Source organism: Podarcis vaucheri (genome assembly GCF_965113315.1).
Source record: "Podarcis vaucheri genome assembly, chromosome: 2".
In the NCBI taxonomy this organism is placed as follows: Eukaryota; Metazoa; Chordata; class Lepidosauria; order Squamata; family Lacertidae; genus Podarcis; species Podarcis vaucheri.
In genome coordinates this window covers 127,310,909-127,327,176 of record NC_138760.1, presented here as the reverse complement: position 1 = coordinate 127,327,176, position 16,268 = coordinate 127,310,909, and the positions used below count along the sequence as shown (strand labels likewise).

Here is a 16,268-nt window from a genome sequence, read left to right as displayed (position 1 = left end):
AAGGTGCTACTGGAAGGAATTTTTTTATTTTGACTATGGCAGACCAACATGGCTACCTATCTGTAACTGATTTCCAGGAAAAAATGTTTGCTCGCGCCGCTCCCAGTTTTTTTATTGATACGAAGTACATTGGAAAACAACTCGCAACAGCTCTTGATTTATAGCACAGGACGCAAATGCTTTGTAATATGAGTGTGGGGCATCCATCAAGTCTAAAACATGGGTAGGCAAACTAAGGCCTGAGGGCCGGATCCAGCCCCATCGCCTTCTCAATCTGACCCACAGACGGTATGGGAATCAGCATGTTTTTACATGAGTAGAATGCATAGCTGTCAACTTTCAGATTTGAAAATAAGGGATCAGCAGCCTCACCTGTCCTGGGGACAGACTATGGGATATCTAACAATCCGGGATAGCAGCGGGAAGCAGAGGGAAACGGCACTGGAATAAGTGAATTTCCCGCAAAAAAAAAAAAGGGAAGGCTGACAGCTATAGTAGAATGTGTCCTTTTATTTAAAATGCATCTCTGGGTTATTTGTGGGGCATAGGAATACATTCATTTTCCCCACCCCAAAATATAGTCCGGCCTCCCCAAAAGGTCTGAGGGACAGTGGACCGGCCCCCTGCTGAAAAAGGTTTGCTGACCCCTGGTCTAAAACATTGCAGCTACAGAAGAACAGGAATCATTCCCAAAATATAAACGAGTCTCATACCTATCACGTACCTTAAGTAGGTATACAAACTGGACAAGAAATGTGAGCTTGCAATATCACTTGATGCTCTTGCTCTCATTTGGAAAAAGATATCTCTACTGAACAACCATAGCTGTCAACTTTTCCTTTTTCTTGTGAGGAATCCTATTCAGAATAAGGGAATTAAAAAAAAGGGAAACGTTGGCAGCTACGTGAACAACTCCCTGCTAGATGTTATCAGCCACGATGGGCAGGGATAAAGGCAGACCCTCCAGATATCGCTATTTTCCAGGGAGGGTCCTGGATTTCCAGAAGCCACCCCAGTTTCTGATTTGATCCCATAATGTCCCGCTTTTCCTTAGGACGTCCCTATTTTCATCAGGAAAATGTTGGAGGGTACAGAGTTATGTGTCCCCCAAGCCAAGCAGATAAGTAACTGTACAACCTTTAGAAGACATCTGAAGGCAGCCTTGTATAGAGAAGTTTTGTAATGTTTTGTTATTTTTTTATATGGTGTTAAGATGCCCAGAGTGGCTGGGGCAACCCAGTCAGATGGGTGGGGTATAAATAATAAAATTGTCATCATTATGTAATAGGATGTCCCTATTTTCATTGGGAAAATGTTGGGAACGTATGGAAACATAGAATTGTAGCCTTGGAAGGGAACCCCCCGAGTCATCTAATCCAACCTCCTGTGATGATGATAACAACAACAACAACTTATTATTTATACCCCGCCCATCTGGCTGAGTTTTCCCAGCAACTTAATACAATAATCTATTAAACATTAAAAGCTTCCCTAATGCAGGAACCTCAGCTAAATCGAACATGACAGACAGCGAGAGGGTACATAACTGAGAGGATTGAAGGTGCAGGTCAATTCTGTGTCCAGGATGGCTGTTTACCAGCTTCACCTGGTATGCAGGCTGAGACCCTACCTGTCCGCGGACTGTCTTGCCAGAGGGGTGCATGCATTGGTTATCTCCCGCTTGGATTACTGCAATGCGCTCTACGTGGGGCTACCTTTGAAGGTGACCCGGAAACTACAACTAATCCAGAATGTGGCAGCTAGACTGGTGACTGGGGGCGGCCGCCGAGACCACATAACACCGGTCTTGAAAGACCTTCATTGGCTCACAGTACGTTTCCGAGCACAATTCAAAGTGTTGGTGCTGACCTTGAAAGCCCTAAATCGCCTCGGTCCAGTATATCTGAAGGAGCGTCTCCACCCCCATCATTCTCCACACTGAGGTCCAGTGCTGAGGGCCTTTTGGCAGTTCCTTCCCTGCGAGAAGTGAGGAAGTTAGGAAGAACTTTCTGACAGGAAGAGCTATTTGAGAAGGTAGTGGAGTGCCCAGCATTGGAGGATTTTAAACAGAGGCTGGATGAGCACCTGTCAGTCTCTTTAGCTGCGATTCCTGTCTTGGGGGGTTGGACTAGAGGACCCTTGGGGTCATCTACAATTCTACAATTCTATAAAAGCCCAAACCCAACAAGAATAACTGTCTCATCATCCCCCCAATTCTCTCTCCAATAGATTCTCCCCAACTGTCGGGGGTGTGTGGGGGGGATTTGTCCTTCTATCAATTAAAGACACATCCCTCGCTTTCCAGGTTTGGGTGAAGGGCAGTTTAGACATTCCCCACCCCCCAAAATGCTTTATATACCTGAAAGAACATGTCCACCCCCATTGTTCATCCCAGACACTGAGGTCCAGCTCCGAGGGCCTTCTGGCGGTTCCCTCCCTGTGAGATGTGAGGTTGCAAGGAACCAGGCAGAGGGCCTTCTTAGTAGTGGCGCCCGCCCTGTGGAACGCCCTCTCACCAAATGTGAAGGAGATAAAGAACTTTTACTGTTTTTAATGTCTGATATTTTATCATGTTTTTAATATTCTGTCGGGAGCCACCCAGTGTGGCTGGGGAAACCCAGCCAGATGGACAGGGTATAAATAAATTTCTTCTTCTTCTCCTTCTCCTCCTATTCCTAGTCCCTGGTGTGGACAATGCTGAGCTGCGTGGACTGCAGAAGGCAGAACGAGGAATGAGCAACAGGCATGGGGCACCCCCTCCCCCCATATCAGGATTGATCTACATGAACCCTCTGCATACACTTTATGTGGAAGGCAATGAGATGAGGAAGAAGATGCATACCTAAACCAGAGGGGCTCGTCAGCATCTCAGAAAGGGCTGTGCTTCGCTGTTCTGCTGTGCAAAACCGAGAGAGCCAGAAAACACCTCCCAGATCTTCTCAACAGCTTGATGACCGCAGATGCTTCCTTAACGGAGAGCAGTTGAGCTTCCTGGAACTGCAATGCCACAAGACACCCACGTGGGTGAGGACACAAAGGGCTAAGAACAACTGTTGTGGTTTGACTCTGGAGCAGAGGTTCTCAACCCGTGGGTCCCCAGATGTTGTTGGACTACAACTCCCATCATCCCTGAACACTGGTCATGCTGGCTAGGAATGATGGGAGTTGTAGTCCAACAACATATGGGGACCCACGGGTTGAAAAACACTGCTCTGGAAAAAGCCTTGGGGGGGGGGCTGTAGTTCGGCATTAGAACATCTGCTTTTCATGCAGAAGGTCCCAAGCACCACCCCCACCACCTCCACTGGGAGATTCCCCCTCTCAGAACCCTGGGGGAGCCTTGCGAGTCAGTGCAGGCAATATTGGGGCAGGTGGACTAACGCCCCAACTCGGTTTAAGTGTGGCAGCAAGATTCAAGGACAGCCAAGGCCACTCCATTTTGAACCGGACTACGGACTTTTGTAACTTTTAAGGATTATTGCCTGCCTGATTTTTATCACTATACTTGTTGAATCCTGGCAAGGCTTTTAATGTGAGTAAACTTACATTTTTTTTGTTTACTTAAGCAGTCTGTGAGTGATTTCTTCGTTAAGAGGGAAACAGAATGGAGAAAAGGAATTCAAGTCTGCCTAAGCATCTTTGGATATCATAATTGGTCTAGAAGGTTAAGCAACCTTTTCCCCAAAAGCTTCTAAAGATAAACGGCAAACGGATGGTGATTTTAATCTGCTGAAAGAGGTACTTACCCTCAGATTAAGAGGTTAAGTACTTAATTTGTTCCTGAGATCCATTCTTAACCTGAAACTGTTCTTAACCTGAAGCACCACTTTAGCTAATGGGGCCTCCTGCTGCCGCCACACGATTTCTGTTCTCATCCTGAAGCAAAGTTCTTAACCCGAGGTACTATTTCTGAGTTAACGGAGTCTGTAACCTGAAGCGTATGTAACTCAAGGTACCACTATATCTGCATTCTCACACAAGTGAGAAAAAGAGGAAGAATAATAAATAAAATATCCTGTCCTGCTCATCTAAAATCATCCAATGAAGCTGTCGTGGATAAGCTTATCTTGAACGCAATAATTCCCAAATGTTCAGTCCAGAACCTCCCACTACGTGTATCCTGTATGCTACTTCAGACCGGTTAAAATCTTCTTTAAAACACCAGCAAAGAATCAAAGACTTTATCAAGGAAAATACTTTATTGCTGCCCCGTCATAAATGTAGCTCTGTCCCTTTCTGCCCTTCGCCCCTGAGTGTTGAAGCATATCCGGCGTTCCTGAGTGGTTCCTCGCTCACTTCTTGGCTTCGGCGTACTGGTGGAGCAGATCGCTGACATCTGTGCGCCCGACCCGGATCCAGCCGTCTTCCTTCATGTGATACACTGCACGGGGCGACAGAGAAGTACCACCACACCAGTGAGCTTGTGCAAAATGAAAGCAGGCTCTCACCAAACAAGGGGGACGTGGGGCTGGGACTGCAGAATGAGGGTGGGGGGCACTTACTGTTCACCACACCGCCTGAGTAGGCATCGCGGTGGGTGGCGTAAGAGATGGCCTTCCTGCCGAGTTCGTAGGCCTCCTCCACGCTGAGATCGGGGCGATGGCCGCTGTCCAGGATCCCATAGGCATAGCAGTTCCCGCTTCCCGTGGAAAAGAGGGGGCCACCCAGCCGTACCCCGTTATCGTCTATGTAGTAAAGTCCAGGACCCTAGAAAAAGAGGAAGAACCCGTCTGGCCTCTTTTGCCTCTGATCGCGGCCGCTTCCACCCAAGTCCCCTGCCTGCCTGATCTCGCACCCACTCCCCACCCGCTCATTCCCACCCCGCTCCTCGAAAGTCACAAAGTTGTTTCTCTCCCTCAGGCCCTCATTCTGGCAGCACTTCCCATGTGCCCCCCAAGACCCACACTAAACCCCCTCCACTAAACCTCTCTTGAAAATGTGCCCTGGGTGAATTCCCGGCGGTATGATAAATATTTATCAGCCTTGTTTACACCATACATTTAAAGCAAAACCTCCTCCCCCCAAGAATCCTGGGAACATTAGTTTACTGACCCCCCCACAGAACAGATAACCAAAGACCTTTGTGTGCCTCCTTGACGAGAGGTCCGGAGGGTGGCAACACAAGAACAGGGCCTTTTCTGCAGTGGCTCCCTGCCTGTGGAATGCTCTCTCCAGGCAGGCTCTCCAGGCGCCTTCATTACATGTCTTCAGGCACCAGGTGACAACATTCCTCTATAACTAGGCCTTTGGCTGATTCTATGGCCTTTTAAATATGTTTGTGGGATGGCAGGTGTGTTCTTGCTTCTAGTATGTGTTTTGTGTTCTCATTTGATATTTTTATGTTGTGAACTGTCCTGTGATGTTCAGATGAAGGGCAAAATACATTTTACACATCACTTGGGAAGACAGGCGAACTAATGCCAGTGTACTGGAAGAATCAAGAATCACCAGTGTCGAAGCAATTCTCTTCAACATCATCCAACTTCATTGGACTGGTCATGTTCTGCGGATGCCTGATTATTGTCTTCCAAAGTAACTACAGTGGTACCTCGGGTTAAGAACTTAATTCATTCTGGAGGTCTGTTCTTAACCTGAAACTGTTCTTAACCTGAAGCACCACTTTAGCTAATGGGGCCTCCTGCTACTGCTGCGCCACCGCTGCGCGATTTCTGTTCTCATCCTGAAGCAAAGTTCTTAACCCGAGGTACTATTTCTGGGTTAGTGGAGTCTGTAACCTGAAACATCTATAACCTGAAGCATCTGTAACCTGAGGTGCCACTGTACTATATTCCGAACATAAAAATGGAAAGCGTAATGCTGATGGTCAACAAAAGAGGTGTAAAGACTCTCTCAAGGCAAATCTTTAAAAATGTAGTATAACAACTGGGAAACACTGACCTGCGAGCGCTCCAGTTGGAGAACAGCCTTTACCAAAGGTGTCATGGACTTTGAAGATGCTCAAACTCAGGACGAAAGGGAGAAACGTGCTAAGAGGAAGGCACACTTGGAAAACCCTCACTGTGATCAACTCCCTCCTGGAAACCAATGTCTCCACTGTGGAAGGACGTGTGGATCCAGAATTGGCCTCCGCAGTCACTTACAGACTTTCTGTTAAGACTGTGTTCATGGAAGACAATCTTACTCGGCTACGAGGGATCGCCAAAGAAGTAGTTCAGATGAAGGGCGGAATACAAATTAAACCAACAAATAAATAAACTACAATTCCCAGAACCTTTGAAAACTACAATTCCCAGGATTCTGGGGGGTGGGGGCTGGCTTTAAATGTGCAGTGTGTATTCAGACAGGACCTGGCTGGCAATGAATGAGGAGGAATCCTAGAATCGCTCTTCCACCCAGACTTCCTCTCTCATCAGGATACCCAGCAGCCCCTCCTTTGACTCACCCCTTATAGTCATCTCTGACCCACTGAGCTCCCATTTTCCTGAGTGATTTCCCCCCCCCACTCTGCCTGCCCCCAATTGCCCCCCCTCCTTGCGGTCACGTTGCAGGTACCTTCTTGTCCCAGCCGCACAGCATGCTCCCCACAGACAGCCCCATCCCCCTGTACTCAACAAGCATGTTGGCCAGGAGTTTGGAAGCAGCCGAGATGCTGATTCGCTCCTTGTTGCGTAAGTAGTACAACCTGCCAGAAGTAATAATAATAATGATATATTAATACTCCACCCATCTAGCTGGGTTTTCTCAGCCACTCTGGGCGGCTCCCAACAGAATATTAAAAACACGATAAAACATCCAACATTAAAAACTTCCCTAAACAGGGCTGCCTTCAGATGTCTTCTAAAAGTCAAAAAGTTGTTTATCTCCTTGACATCTGATGGGAGGCCGTTCCACAGGGCGGGCGCCACCACCGAGAAGGCCCTGTGCCTGGTTCCCTGTAACCTCACTTCTCGCAATGAGAGAACCACCAGAAGGCCCTTGGGGCTGGATCTCAGTGTCCGGGCTGAATGATGGGGGTGGAGATGCTCCTTCAGGTATACTGGGCCGAGGCTGTTTTAAAGGTCAGCACCAACATTTTGAATTGTGCTTGGAAGGAAGGAAGGAAGGAAGGAAGGGGAGAGGTAAAGAGGGGTAGGAGGAGAATGAAAGGGAGACTCACTCTCTCCTCTTCTTTTTCATAACTCCATCACCCCCCACCGTTTTCAGGTGGGCCAACGACCCATCTTGAAGCCTCCCAAGTAAAACTGTGGTGGCCGAGCTCCCGTGTTGGGGCTTCACTATCCTTCTGGAATCTTCCGTCTATTCAACCAGACCCAGGCTGGGCTCAAATTATAATGTATGGGGTGGGAGCTGTCAAGAGGAGGTCTGGCGAAGTAATCTTTTGCTGTGACCTGCTAAGCTACCATTTCTAGAAGAGGGGTGGTGGTGTCAGAAGAAGAACATCATGACACGAAGGATCCGGCCTCGCTGCTCAAGTTCGCTACGCTACATGTGACTTTTAGGAAGCCAAAACAACAGTTGATACATATCAGAGCAGTACCTTTATCAGGCCCACCAAAATATTCACAATAAAACATACCAGCTTTCGGGGTCTCCAGTGCTCTTCATCAGGCTAGGGCCTGGTGAAGAATTCTGCAGAACTCTTAGACCTGCACAACTGTTTTGTGCCATTTTGGTTGGCCTAATAAAAGGCATTACCTTTGAATAGATAGTGGAGTTTTCTTATGGGTCAGTCCGCCTGCCTTTACACGAGCACACACTCAATAATTCATATATTTTTTTCATTGCCCTGCCCTGCATATTTGTGAGATGGGGAAAATACCTGCAGAAGACGGAGGTTTACTGAGTTTAGCTGAGATTCCTGCGTCGCAGGGGGTTGGACTAGATTGCCCCTTAGGGTCCCTTCCAACTCTACAAATCTCTGATTCTAGGTACCTACCTGCAGTGTTTGGCCAGGAGTCGCTCCCAGTACTGGCAATCTGCAGCACTCCCAGACATGGTGCCCAACAAGTAGGGGTTGATTTCAATGACTTTGTTGAACACCTTTGCACCTATGGGGAAGAGAGATGTTTGTGAAGGGTTCAAGCCAGCGGTGGGGAGCCTCTGCCCCCCACAGTCTAGGCCAGGGGTCTGCAACCTTTAAGACAAAAAGAGCCACTTGGACCCGTTTCCGAAGGGAAAAAAACCTGGGAGCCGCAAAACAATTGCGACATTTAAAACAAATATATCTCCAGAGCCGCGATCTGACAGCGGGTGGGAAGGTGACGTCGGGACTAACGCACGCACCGCCCCCATGCGACGTCACAGCCAGTACAGCGCCCGCCACAGTGGGGAGTGTCGGGGCACACAATGCGCCTCCTCCCCTCGCTAGTATCCGCCCCGGAGCCGCGGCAAAGGTGTAAAAGAGCCACATGCGGCTCCGGAGCCGCGGGTTGCAGACCCCTGGTCTAGGCCTAGGTCAGCCCAGCCTCCTCCATTTAATCTGTGGCACCATTTCAACTCTCTATGTCTCTGTGGTTACTCACTGATGTAGCTGCCAGACGATGCCCGGGAATCGGTGGCGACGATGACGCCATGCTGGAAAGTGAAGGCCATGGTGGTGGTGCCATGCTCCAGCTCAATCCGCTGCCCGCTGCCACCGCTGCCCTCGCAGTGGGTCTGCAGGAATTCAGAAGGCTGGGGGGGGGGGGAGAGAGGAAGCAAGGCATGGAAATGCTTAATGCTTTGAAATCTCTTTTATCTGCCACCCGAAGCCACTTTTGAGACTTCTGTAATACACAGCAACAATAAATTATCCCAGTGTTTGGGTGCTTCCTTTCCTCCTAGGAGGACGGCCACAAAACGCCGCCCCCACTCAAACTGGTATCAAGCTGAGCTTCTATAAAGAAGGGGACAAATGTACAGTATATTTGAAAGACCACTGTCAACACTTGAACTCTTCGGCAGTGCAATGATGCATAGACTTTAGATATACAGTGGTACCTCGGGTTACATACGCTTCAGGTTACATACGCTTCAGGTTACAGACTCTGCTAACCCAGAAATAGTGCTTCAGGTTAAGAACTTTGCTTCAGGATGGGAACAGAAATCGTGCTCTGGCAGTGCGGCGGCAGCAGGAGGCCCCATTAGCTAAAGTGGTGCTTCAGGTTAAGAACAGTTTCAGGTTAAGTAAGGACCTCCGGAATGAATTAAGTACTTAACCCGAGGTACCACTGTAATGGAAGGCTGTAAAATAAATTGACTTATTATATGCAGTTTAAAAAGTCACTTAAAGAACCCACGGAGGGGAGGAGGGAAGTCCTGAGATTTGGAAGAATCTTGTGCTATTTTTACTGTATGTGATTATAATTGTGAATGGAGTTGTAAAATCAAACAAAAAACATAAAAACCCCCAAAACAAAACAAACTGGTATCGAGCTGGCAGTGGTGGATTTGGGGCTCTGAAATTTCAGTGGTGTCCTGTGCAATGCCAAAATTTGGCGCCACCACCCACCTCCCGCCCTCTGTCCTAAGTCATTGCGGCACTTGCTGTAGGGGCCTCTCGGCTCGGCACCCCATCCCGTTTCGAAGTGACACATGTCAATCTTCCTCACAGATCTTTCAAGTGCTGGTGGAGGCCGGTGAGCAGCATTCTGCACATGCTCACGGGCAGCGTCATTCTCGGCAGGCAGGCGTTTTAAAAGTAGTTAACTTTGCAAAAGACAAGATTGCAAATCATAAAATAAATCCCCAGAATTACAGCAAAGTATCATAAGTAAGATGTAAAAGAAAGCCAGGCATTGCAGGAGGCTGTCTTGGCGCCTGAGGCAGAAGCAGTCACAAAAGCTCCCTATCTGTCTCCTTTTGGGTCTTCTGAATTTTCATATAACAATTGGAAATGGGGCATTATTATTATTATTATTATTATTATTATTATTATTATTATTCCCCGCCCTCTCCGGCTAAACTGGGCTCAGAGCGGCTAACATCAAATGTATAACACATTAACATAAAATCAGACAATTAATTAAAATACATCCTAAAATCCAGTCAGGATCAGAATAAAATCCAACCAGAAGGCAACCCGCAGATTATGCCACTAGCCAGAGGGACAGCCCATTTTCCCAAAGAAAAGGGGGATTCCCCACCCTTCCTTGCTGGACCCAGGTGGTTACATCCGAAGGAATGCACTTCTGATATGCAGCTTAAACCCAATTTCATCAGTTTGGAGTTGTTTTAGGGTCACTGCTTTTAAAGAGATGTCATCCCACCAGCGCTTTCTTGAAAGTTAACACAAATCAAGCAAGGAGAAAGTTCAGTGAGGCGCACATGGGTCCAGAGACAGATGCTACAACAGTACTGAACAAGTGCAAAAACACAGCAGCCTCTGGGAGAACAAATGACAGAGGGCGGGAGAGGGAGCCCCATTTAGGGAAGTTTTTAATGTTTGATTTTTTATTGTATTTTTTATATTTTGTTGGAAGCTGCCCAGAGTGGCTGGATAAACCCAGCCAGTTGGGTGAGGTATAAACAACAACAACAACAACAACAATTTCCAGACCCTAACATGTAGGTCAAAGCGGGGCCCCAATCTGTGCCTTCCGGAATACAGATACATATTTTCCTGCTTCTGCCACCGCCCAGCAGAGGGCGGCGGGCAGGGATCGCTCGCTGGCGTTGGAAAGGCACTAGCCGCAGTGGCCCTCCCGCCTCTTCTTCGCCCCTTTCCCCATCTCACCTGCCTCCCAGGGGGCACGGCGATCTGGGGCTTCTCTACCCCGAAGGCGTAATGCCCGGCTGCCCCCGGCCGCGGGGTGGCGGCTCCTCCCCGCGGGTTCCAGTCCCAGGCGCCGCGCTCCAGCCTGCAAACGTCGAGGAGCGCCATCGCCGCTTCGCCTCTTTTCTTCTCGGTGAAAGCGAAAGCGGCAGCGCCCGACCCGTGTTTCCTCTCCGTGTCTCCCCCCGCCACCGCTCTGCTCCTCCCTGCCTGCCTTCCTCCGTGCGCCACGTCGGGGATGGGCAAGGGCGCGCTTGGAGAGGTCGGCGAAGGAGCAGGGCGCACGGCTGGGGAGAGGCGCGCACCGAGGGTGCCCTATCCAAACGGACCCCACTCCACACTCTTTGTTGGAGGGGGCGGGAGAATCTGGGGAAGGAAGTGGGGGGAAGCTGTGGGGGGGGGGAATCCAAAGGGAAGACCCCCCCCCACGGCAAGTTCCCTGCAGGGTTCTGTAAATTTTTGCCATGACCCTTTGGATATCTCCAGGCTCATTGCGCCCCAGCTCTGGTTTCAGTTGCTTGCTTTTCTCTCTCTTTGGTTATTTTACAGTGGTACCTCGGGTTCCAGACGCTTCAGGTTACAGACTCCGCTAACCCAGAAATAGTACCTCGGGTTAAGAACTTTGCTTCAGGATGAGAACAGAAATCGCGAGGCGGCGGCACGGCAGCAGCAGGAGGCCCCCATCAGCTTAAGTGGTGCTTCAGGTTAAGAACAGTTTCAGGTTAAGAACGGACCTCCTGAACGAATTAAGTACTTAACCCGAGGTACCGCTGTAATTAGAAACGGTGTTTTGTGAGCTTCGCCTTGGCGAGAACGTACCTCACAGTATGTGTACACGTGAATAAGATCACGTGGAGAAAGTGGACAGGGAAGGTTTTTCCTCCATCTCTCACGAGGGCAGAACTTGGTTGGCGGATTCAGAACAGACACAAGAAAGTTCTTCACGCAGTGCGCTGTTAATCTGTGGAACTCACGCCCACAGGAGGCAGCGAAGGCCCTGAACGTGGGTGGCTTTTAAAAAGCTTGAGACCAATTCATGAAGCCAATTGATGACTTCTACGAGCCGAGTAAGATTGTCTTCCGTAAACACAGTTTATACAGCAACAGTGTTTTGTCTTATGTAGGCTCCTATTTGTTATGTGCAAATGGCTTTAGATACCTATTAGGTCCATAAATTACCATATAGCATATATTAAACACAAAAAACAGCAGCAATTTGTTGTTGACAAAGGACAGCTGGACATATAAAGGGCCCCATTACCTTCAGTGGCTTGGGGCCTCATCAAAGGGGTGATATGATAGCCATGTTCAAATATATAAAAGGATGTCACATAGAGGAGGGAGAAAGGTTGTTTTCTGCTGCTCCAGAGAAGCGGACACGGAGCAATGGATCCAACCTACGAGAAAGAAGATTCCACCTAAACATTAGGAAGAACTTCCTGACAGTAAGAGCTGTTCGACAGTGGAATTTGCTGCCAAGGAGTGTGGTGGAGTCTCCTGCTTTGGAGGTCTTTAAGCAGAGGCTTGACAACCATATGTCAGGAGTGCTCTGATGGTGTTTCCTGCTTGGCAGGGGGTTGGACTCGATGGCCCTTGTGGTCTCTTCCAACTCTATGATTCTATGAAACCTAAATCCGGCCCTGTGCAGGAGTGTGCATTTGCTGAATCGGGGTCTCGCAGGCCCTGCAAGAGGGTCCGCTCTGGAATAGGGCACGGTACCCATCGCTGGGTTGGGAACAGACTTGACTTCAACAGCCGCAACTCCATTCTGATTTATTTATTTTTAAAATCTCCAGCATTGTTTCAATCACAGTAAAATGAAGAGCGGCTTCTTTTCCTTCTGATCCTAATAAAAACTCCCTGGGCTTTATTATGCTCAGGGTTGCAGCCTGCAAAGATGGGAGGTCTCGCTTGCTGGCAAACAAAAGAAAAACGAGCACAGAATTCGTGAAACATTGTCAATAGCAGCTACAAATCGGTTCAAAAGCGAGCAACCGGTGCGCTGCGCTGCTCATTTCAACCGCTAGGTGGCGTTGGCTACACGCGCCGCGGCGGCCAGCGGGGGGAAATCTCCGACGGTTGACAACCTTGCGTGACCGAATCTACCCAGCAACTGATGACGCATCCCATGCCTTCTTTAGCCATTGGTTCGGCGGGACACCGCTAAGTTTATCAGCTGGGCGGAGTGCCAGGCGCTGTACTAGGAGGGGCGGGAGGAGAGGAAACCACACGGGCCGCTTCCTGCCTGTTAGATCGACGCGATAGAGGAAGAAGAGAAGCAGCAGACGGCCAGTGTTCTTGCCCTTCCCCCTTGCCTTCCTGATCAACCCACAAAGTCCACCTTCCAGGCCCCATGAAATCGCAGCTCTGCTGCAATTGCAATTATGTTAGATTCTGGACTTTTGCATTATTTCCCTAATTTCAAAAGCGGCCCCTCCTGCTGTTTCTGCAGAATGAGGCCCTGGCTAGCTGGCCTCCCCTGTCCTGCCCTTAAAGCACCCGCTGTTTGCAAAGATCCGCTTTCCTAGGAAAGGGTTGCCAACTTGCTTCTTTAAGCAGGGCTCCTGTGCCTTTGACTGCAGTGCAAAAACAAACCAAAAACCTCCTGCCAACTCTCCAGTCCTGGGAACTGCTGCGCCAGGTGGATTCCTGCCCGTTGTGTAGCTCTTGAGGCAGGACGGGAAATTAGAGAGGAGGACAAGCCAAACACTCGCTGAGCTGGAAGTTAATTATAGCCCTGGGGTTTCCCCCTGATGTCATGCTGCAAGTCTGGCGCTTGGTTAAGGAACGGGCAGGAAACATTTATGCACAGAGACACCACATCACACGGTGACCCTTCTAGACGCTGCTGGACTCCAGCTCTGACCCCTGGCCCTGCTGGCTTCTGCTGGGGGTTAGGAGTTCAGCATCATCTGGAGGGCCACAGCTGCCCTAACCCGGCTCTAATGTTTTTTCCACGTTCTGTAGTCTTCTTGCTGATGTTCACCTTCCTGAACTCCGTCCTGGAAGTAAACGGGCTCTTTCCACTGGAAAAGAGGCAACCAAGAGGAGATGTTGTTGTTGTTGTTGTTGTTTAGTCGTTTAGTCGTGTCCGACTCTTCGTGACCCCATGGACCAGAGCACGCCAGGCACTTCTGTCCTCCACTGCCTCCCGCAGTTTGATCAAACTCATGCTAGTAGCTTCAAGAACACCATCCAACCATCTCATTCTCTGTCGTCCCCTTCTCCTTGTGCCCTCCATCTTTCCCAACATCAGGGTCTTTTCCAGGGAGTCCTCTCTTCTCATGAGGTGGCCAAAGTATTGGAGCCTCAGCTTCACGATCTGTCCTTCCAGTGAGCACTCAGGGCTGATTTCCTTCAGAATGGAGAGGTTTGATCTTCTTGCAGTCCATGGGACTCTCAAGAGTCTCCTCCAGCACCATAATTCAAAAGCATCAATTCTTCGGCGATCAGCCTTCTTTATGGTCCAGCTCTCACTTCCATACATCACTACTGGGAAAACCATGGCTTTTACTATACGGACCTTTGTTGGCAAGGTGATGTCTCTGCTTTTTAAGATGTTGTCTAGGTTTGCCATCGCCTTTCTCCCAAGGAGCAGGCGTCTTTTAATTTCGTGACTGCTGTCACCATCTGCACTGATCATGGAGCCCAAGAAAGTAAAATCTCTCACTGCCTCCATTTCTTCCCCATCTATTTGCCAGGAGTTGATGGGCCCAGTGGCCATGATCTTCGTTTTTTTGATGTTGAGCTTCAGACCATATTTTGCGCTCTCCTCTTTCACCCTCATTAAAAGGTTCTTTAATTCCTCTTCACTTTCTGCCATCAAGGTTGTGTCATCTGCATATCTGAGGTTGTTGATATTTCTTCCGGCAATCTTAATTCCGGCTAGGGATTCATCCAGCCCAGCCTTTCGCATGATGAATTCTGCATATAAGTTAAATAAGCAGGGAGACAATATACAGCCTTGCCGTACTCCTTTCCCAATTTGGAACCAATCAGTTGTTCCATATCCAGTTCTAACTGTAGCTTCTTGTCCCACATAGAGATTTCGCAGGAGACAGATGAGGTGATCAGGCACTCCCATTTCTTTAAGAACTTGCCATAGTTTGCTGTGGTCAACACAGTCAAAGGCTTTTGCATAGTCAATGAAGCAGAAGTAGATGTCTTTCTGGAACTCTCTAGCTTTCTCCATAATCCAGCGCATGTTTGCAATTTGGTCTCTGGTTCCTCTGCCTCTTCTAAATCCAGCTTGCACTTCTGGGAGTTCTCGGTCCACATACTGCTTGAGCCTTCCTTGTAGAATTTTAAGCATAACCTTGCTAGCATGTGAAATGAGTGAAATTGTGCGGTAGTTGGAGCATTCTTTGGCACTGCCTTTCTTTGGGATTGGAATGTAGACTGATCTTCTCCAATCCTCTGGCCACTGCTGAGTTTTCCAAACTTGCTGGCATATTGAGTGTAGCACCTTAACAGCATCATCTTTTAAAATTTTAAACAGTTCAGCTGGAATACCATCACTTCCACTGGCCTTGTTATTTGCAGTGCTTTCTAAGGCCCATTTGACTTCACTCTCCAGGATGTCTGGCTCAAGGTCAGCAACCACACTACCTGGGGTGTACGAGACATCCATATCTTTCTGGTATAATTCCTCTGTGTATTCTTGCCACCTCTTCTTGATGTCTTCTGCTTCAGTTAGATCTTTACCACTTTTGTCCTTTATTATGGTAATCTTTGTACGAAATGTTCCTTTCATATTTCCGATTTTCTTGAACAGATCTCTGGTTCTTCCCATTCTGTTGCTTTCCTCTATTTCTTTGCATTGCTCGTTTAAGAAGGCCTTCTTGTCTCTCCTTGCTGTTCTTTGGAAATCTGCATTCAATTTCCTGTATCTTTCACTATCTCCCTCGCATTTTGCTTGCCTTCTCTCCTCCGCTATTTGTAAGGCCTCGTTGGACAGCCACTTTGCTTTCTTGCATTTCTTTTTCATTGGGATGGTTTTAGTTGCTGCCTCCTGTATAATGTTGCGAGCCTCCATCCATAGTTCTTCAGGCACTCTGTCCAGCAAATCTAAATCCTTAAACCTGTTCCTCACTTCCACTTGTGTATTCATAAGGGATTTGGTTTAGATTGTATCTTACCTGTCCAGTGGTTTTTCCTACTTTCTTCAGTTTAAGCTTGAATTTTGTTATAAGGAGCTGATGATCTGAGCCACAGTCAGCTCCAGGTCTTGTTTTTGCTGACTGTATAGAGCTTCTCCATCTTTGGCTGCAGAGAATATAATCAATCTGATTTCGATGTTGCCCATCTGGGGATGTCCATGTGTAGAGTCGTCTCTTGTGTTGTTGGAAAAGCGTGTTTGTGATGACCAGCTTGTTCTCTTGACAGAACTCTATTAGCCTTTGCCCTGCTTCGTTTTGATCTCCAAGGCCAAACTTGCCAGTTGTTCCTTTTATCTCTTGATTCCCTACTTTAGCATTCCAATCCCCTATAATGAGCAGAACATCCTTCTTTGGTGTCACTTCGATAAGGTTTTGTAAGTCTTCATAGAACTGGT

The 16,268-nt window shown here is 48.3% G+C and overlaps 1 protein-coding gene across 1 annotated transcript; it reads right to left on the bottom strand.

Annotated features, from left to right (window-relative positions):
• Window positions 1-4,180: 4,180 nt before the first annotated feature.
• On the bottom strand, window positions 4,181-10,863 carry PSMB8 (proteasome 20S subunit beta 8). Its single transcript, XM_082214287.1, has 6 exons — window positions 10,676-10,863; window positions 8,484-8,634; window positions 7,898-8,009; window positions 6,514-6,643; window positions 4,503-4,707; window positions 4,181-4,381 (listed from the first exon to the last, which is right to left on the bottom strand). Exons 1-6 carry the CDS (start codon window positions 10,820-10,822, stop codon window positions 4,293-4,295), a joined length of 834 nt encoding a protein of 277 aa, XP_082070413.1. The 5' UTR covers window positions 10,823-10,863; the 3' UTR covers window positions 4,181-4,292.
• Window positions 10,864-16,268: the final 5,405 nt, after the last annotated feature.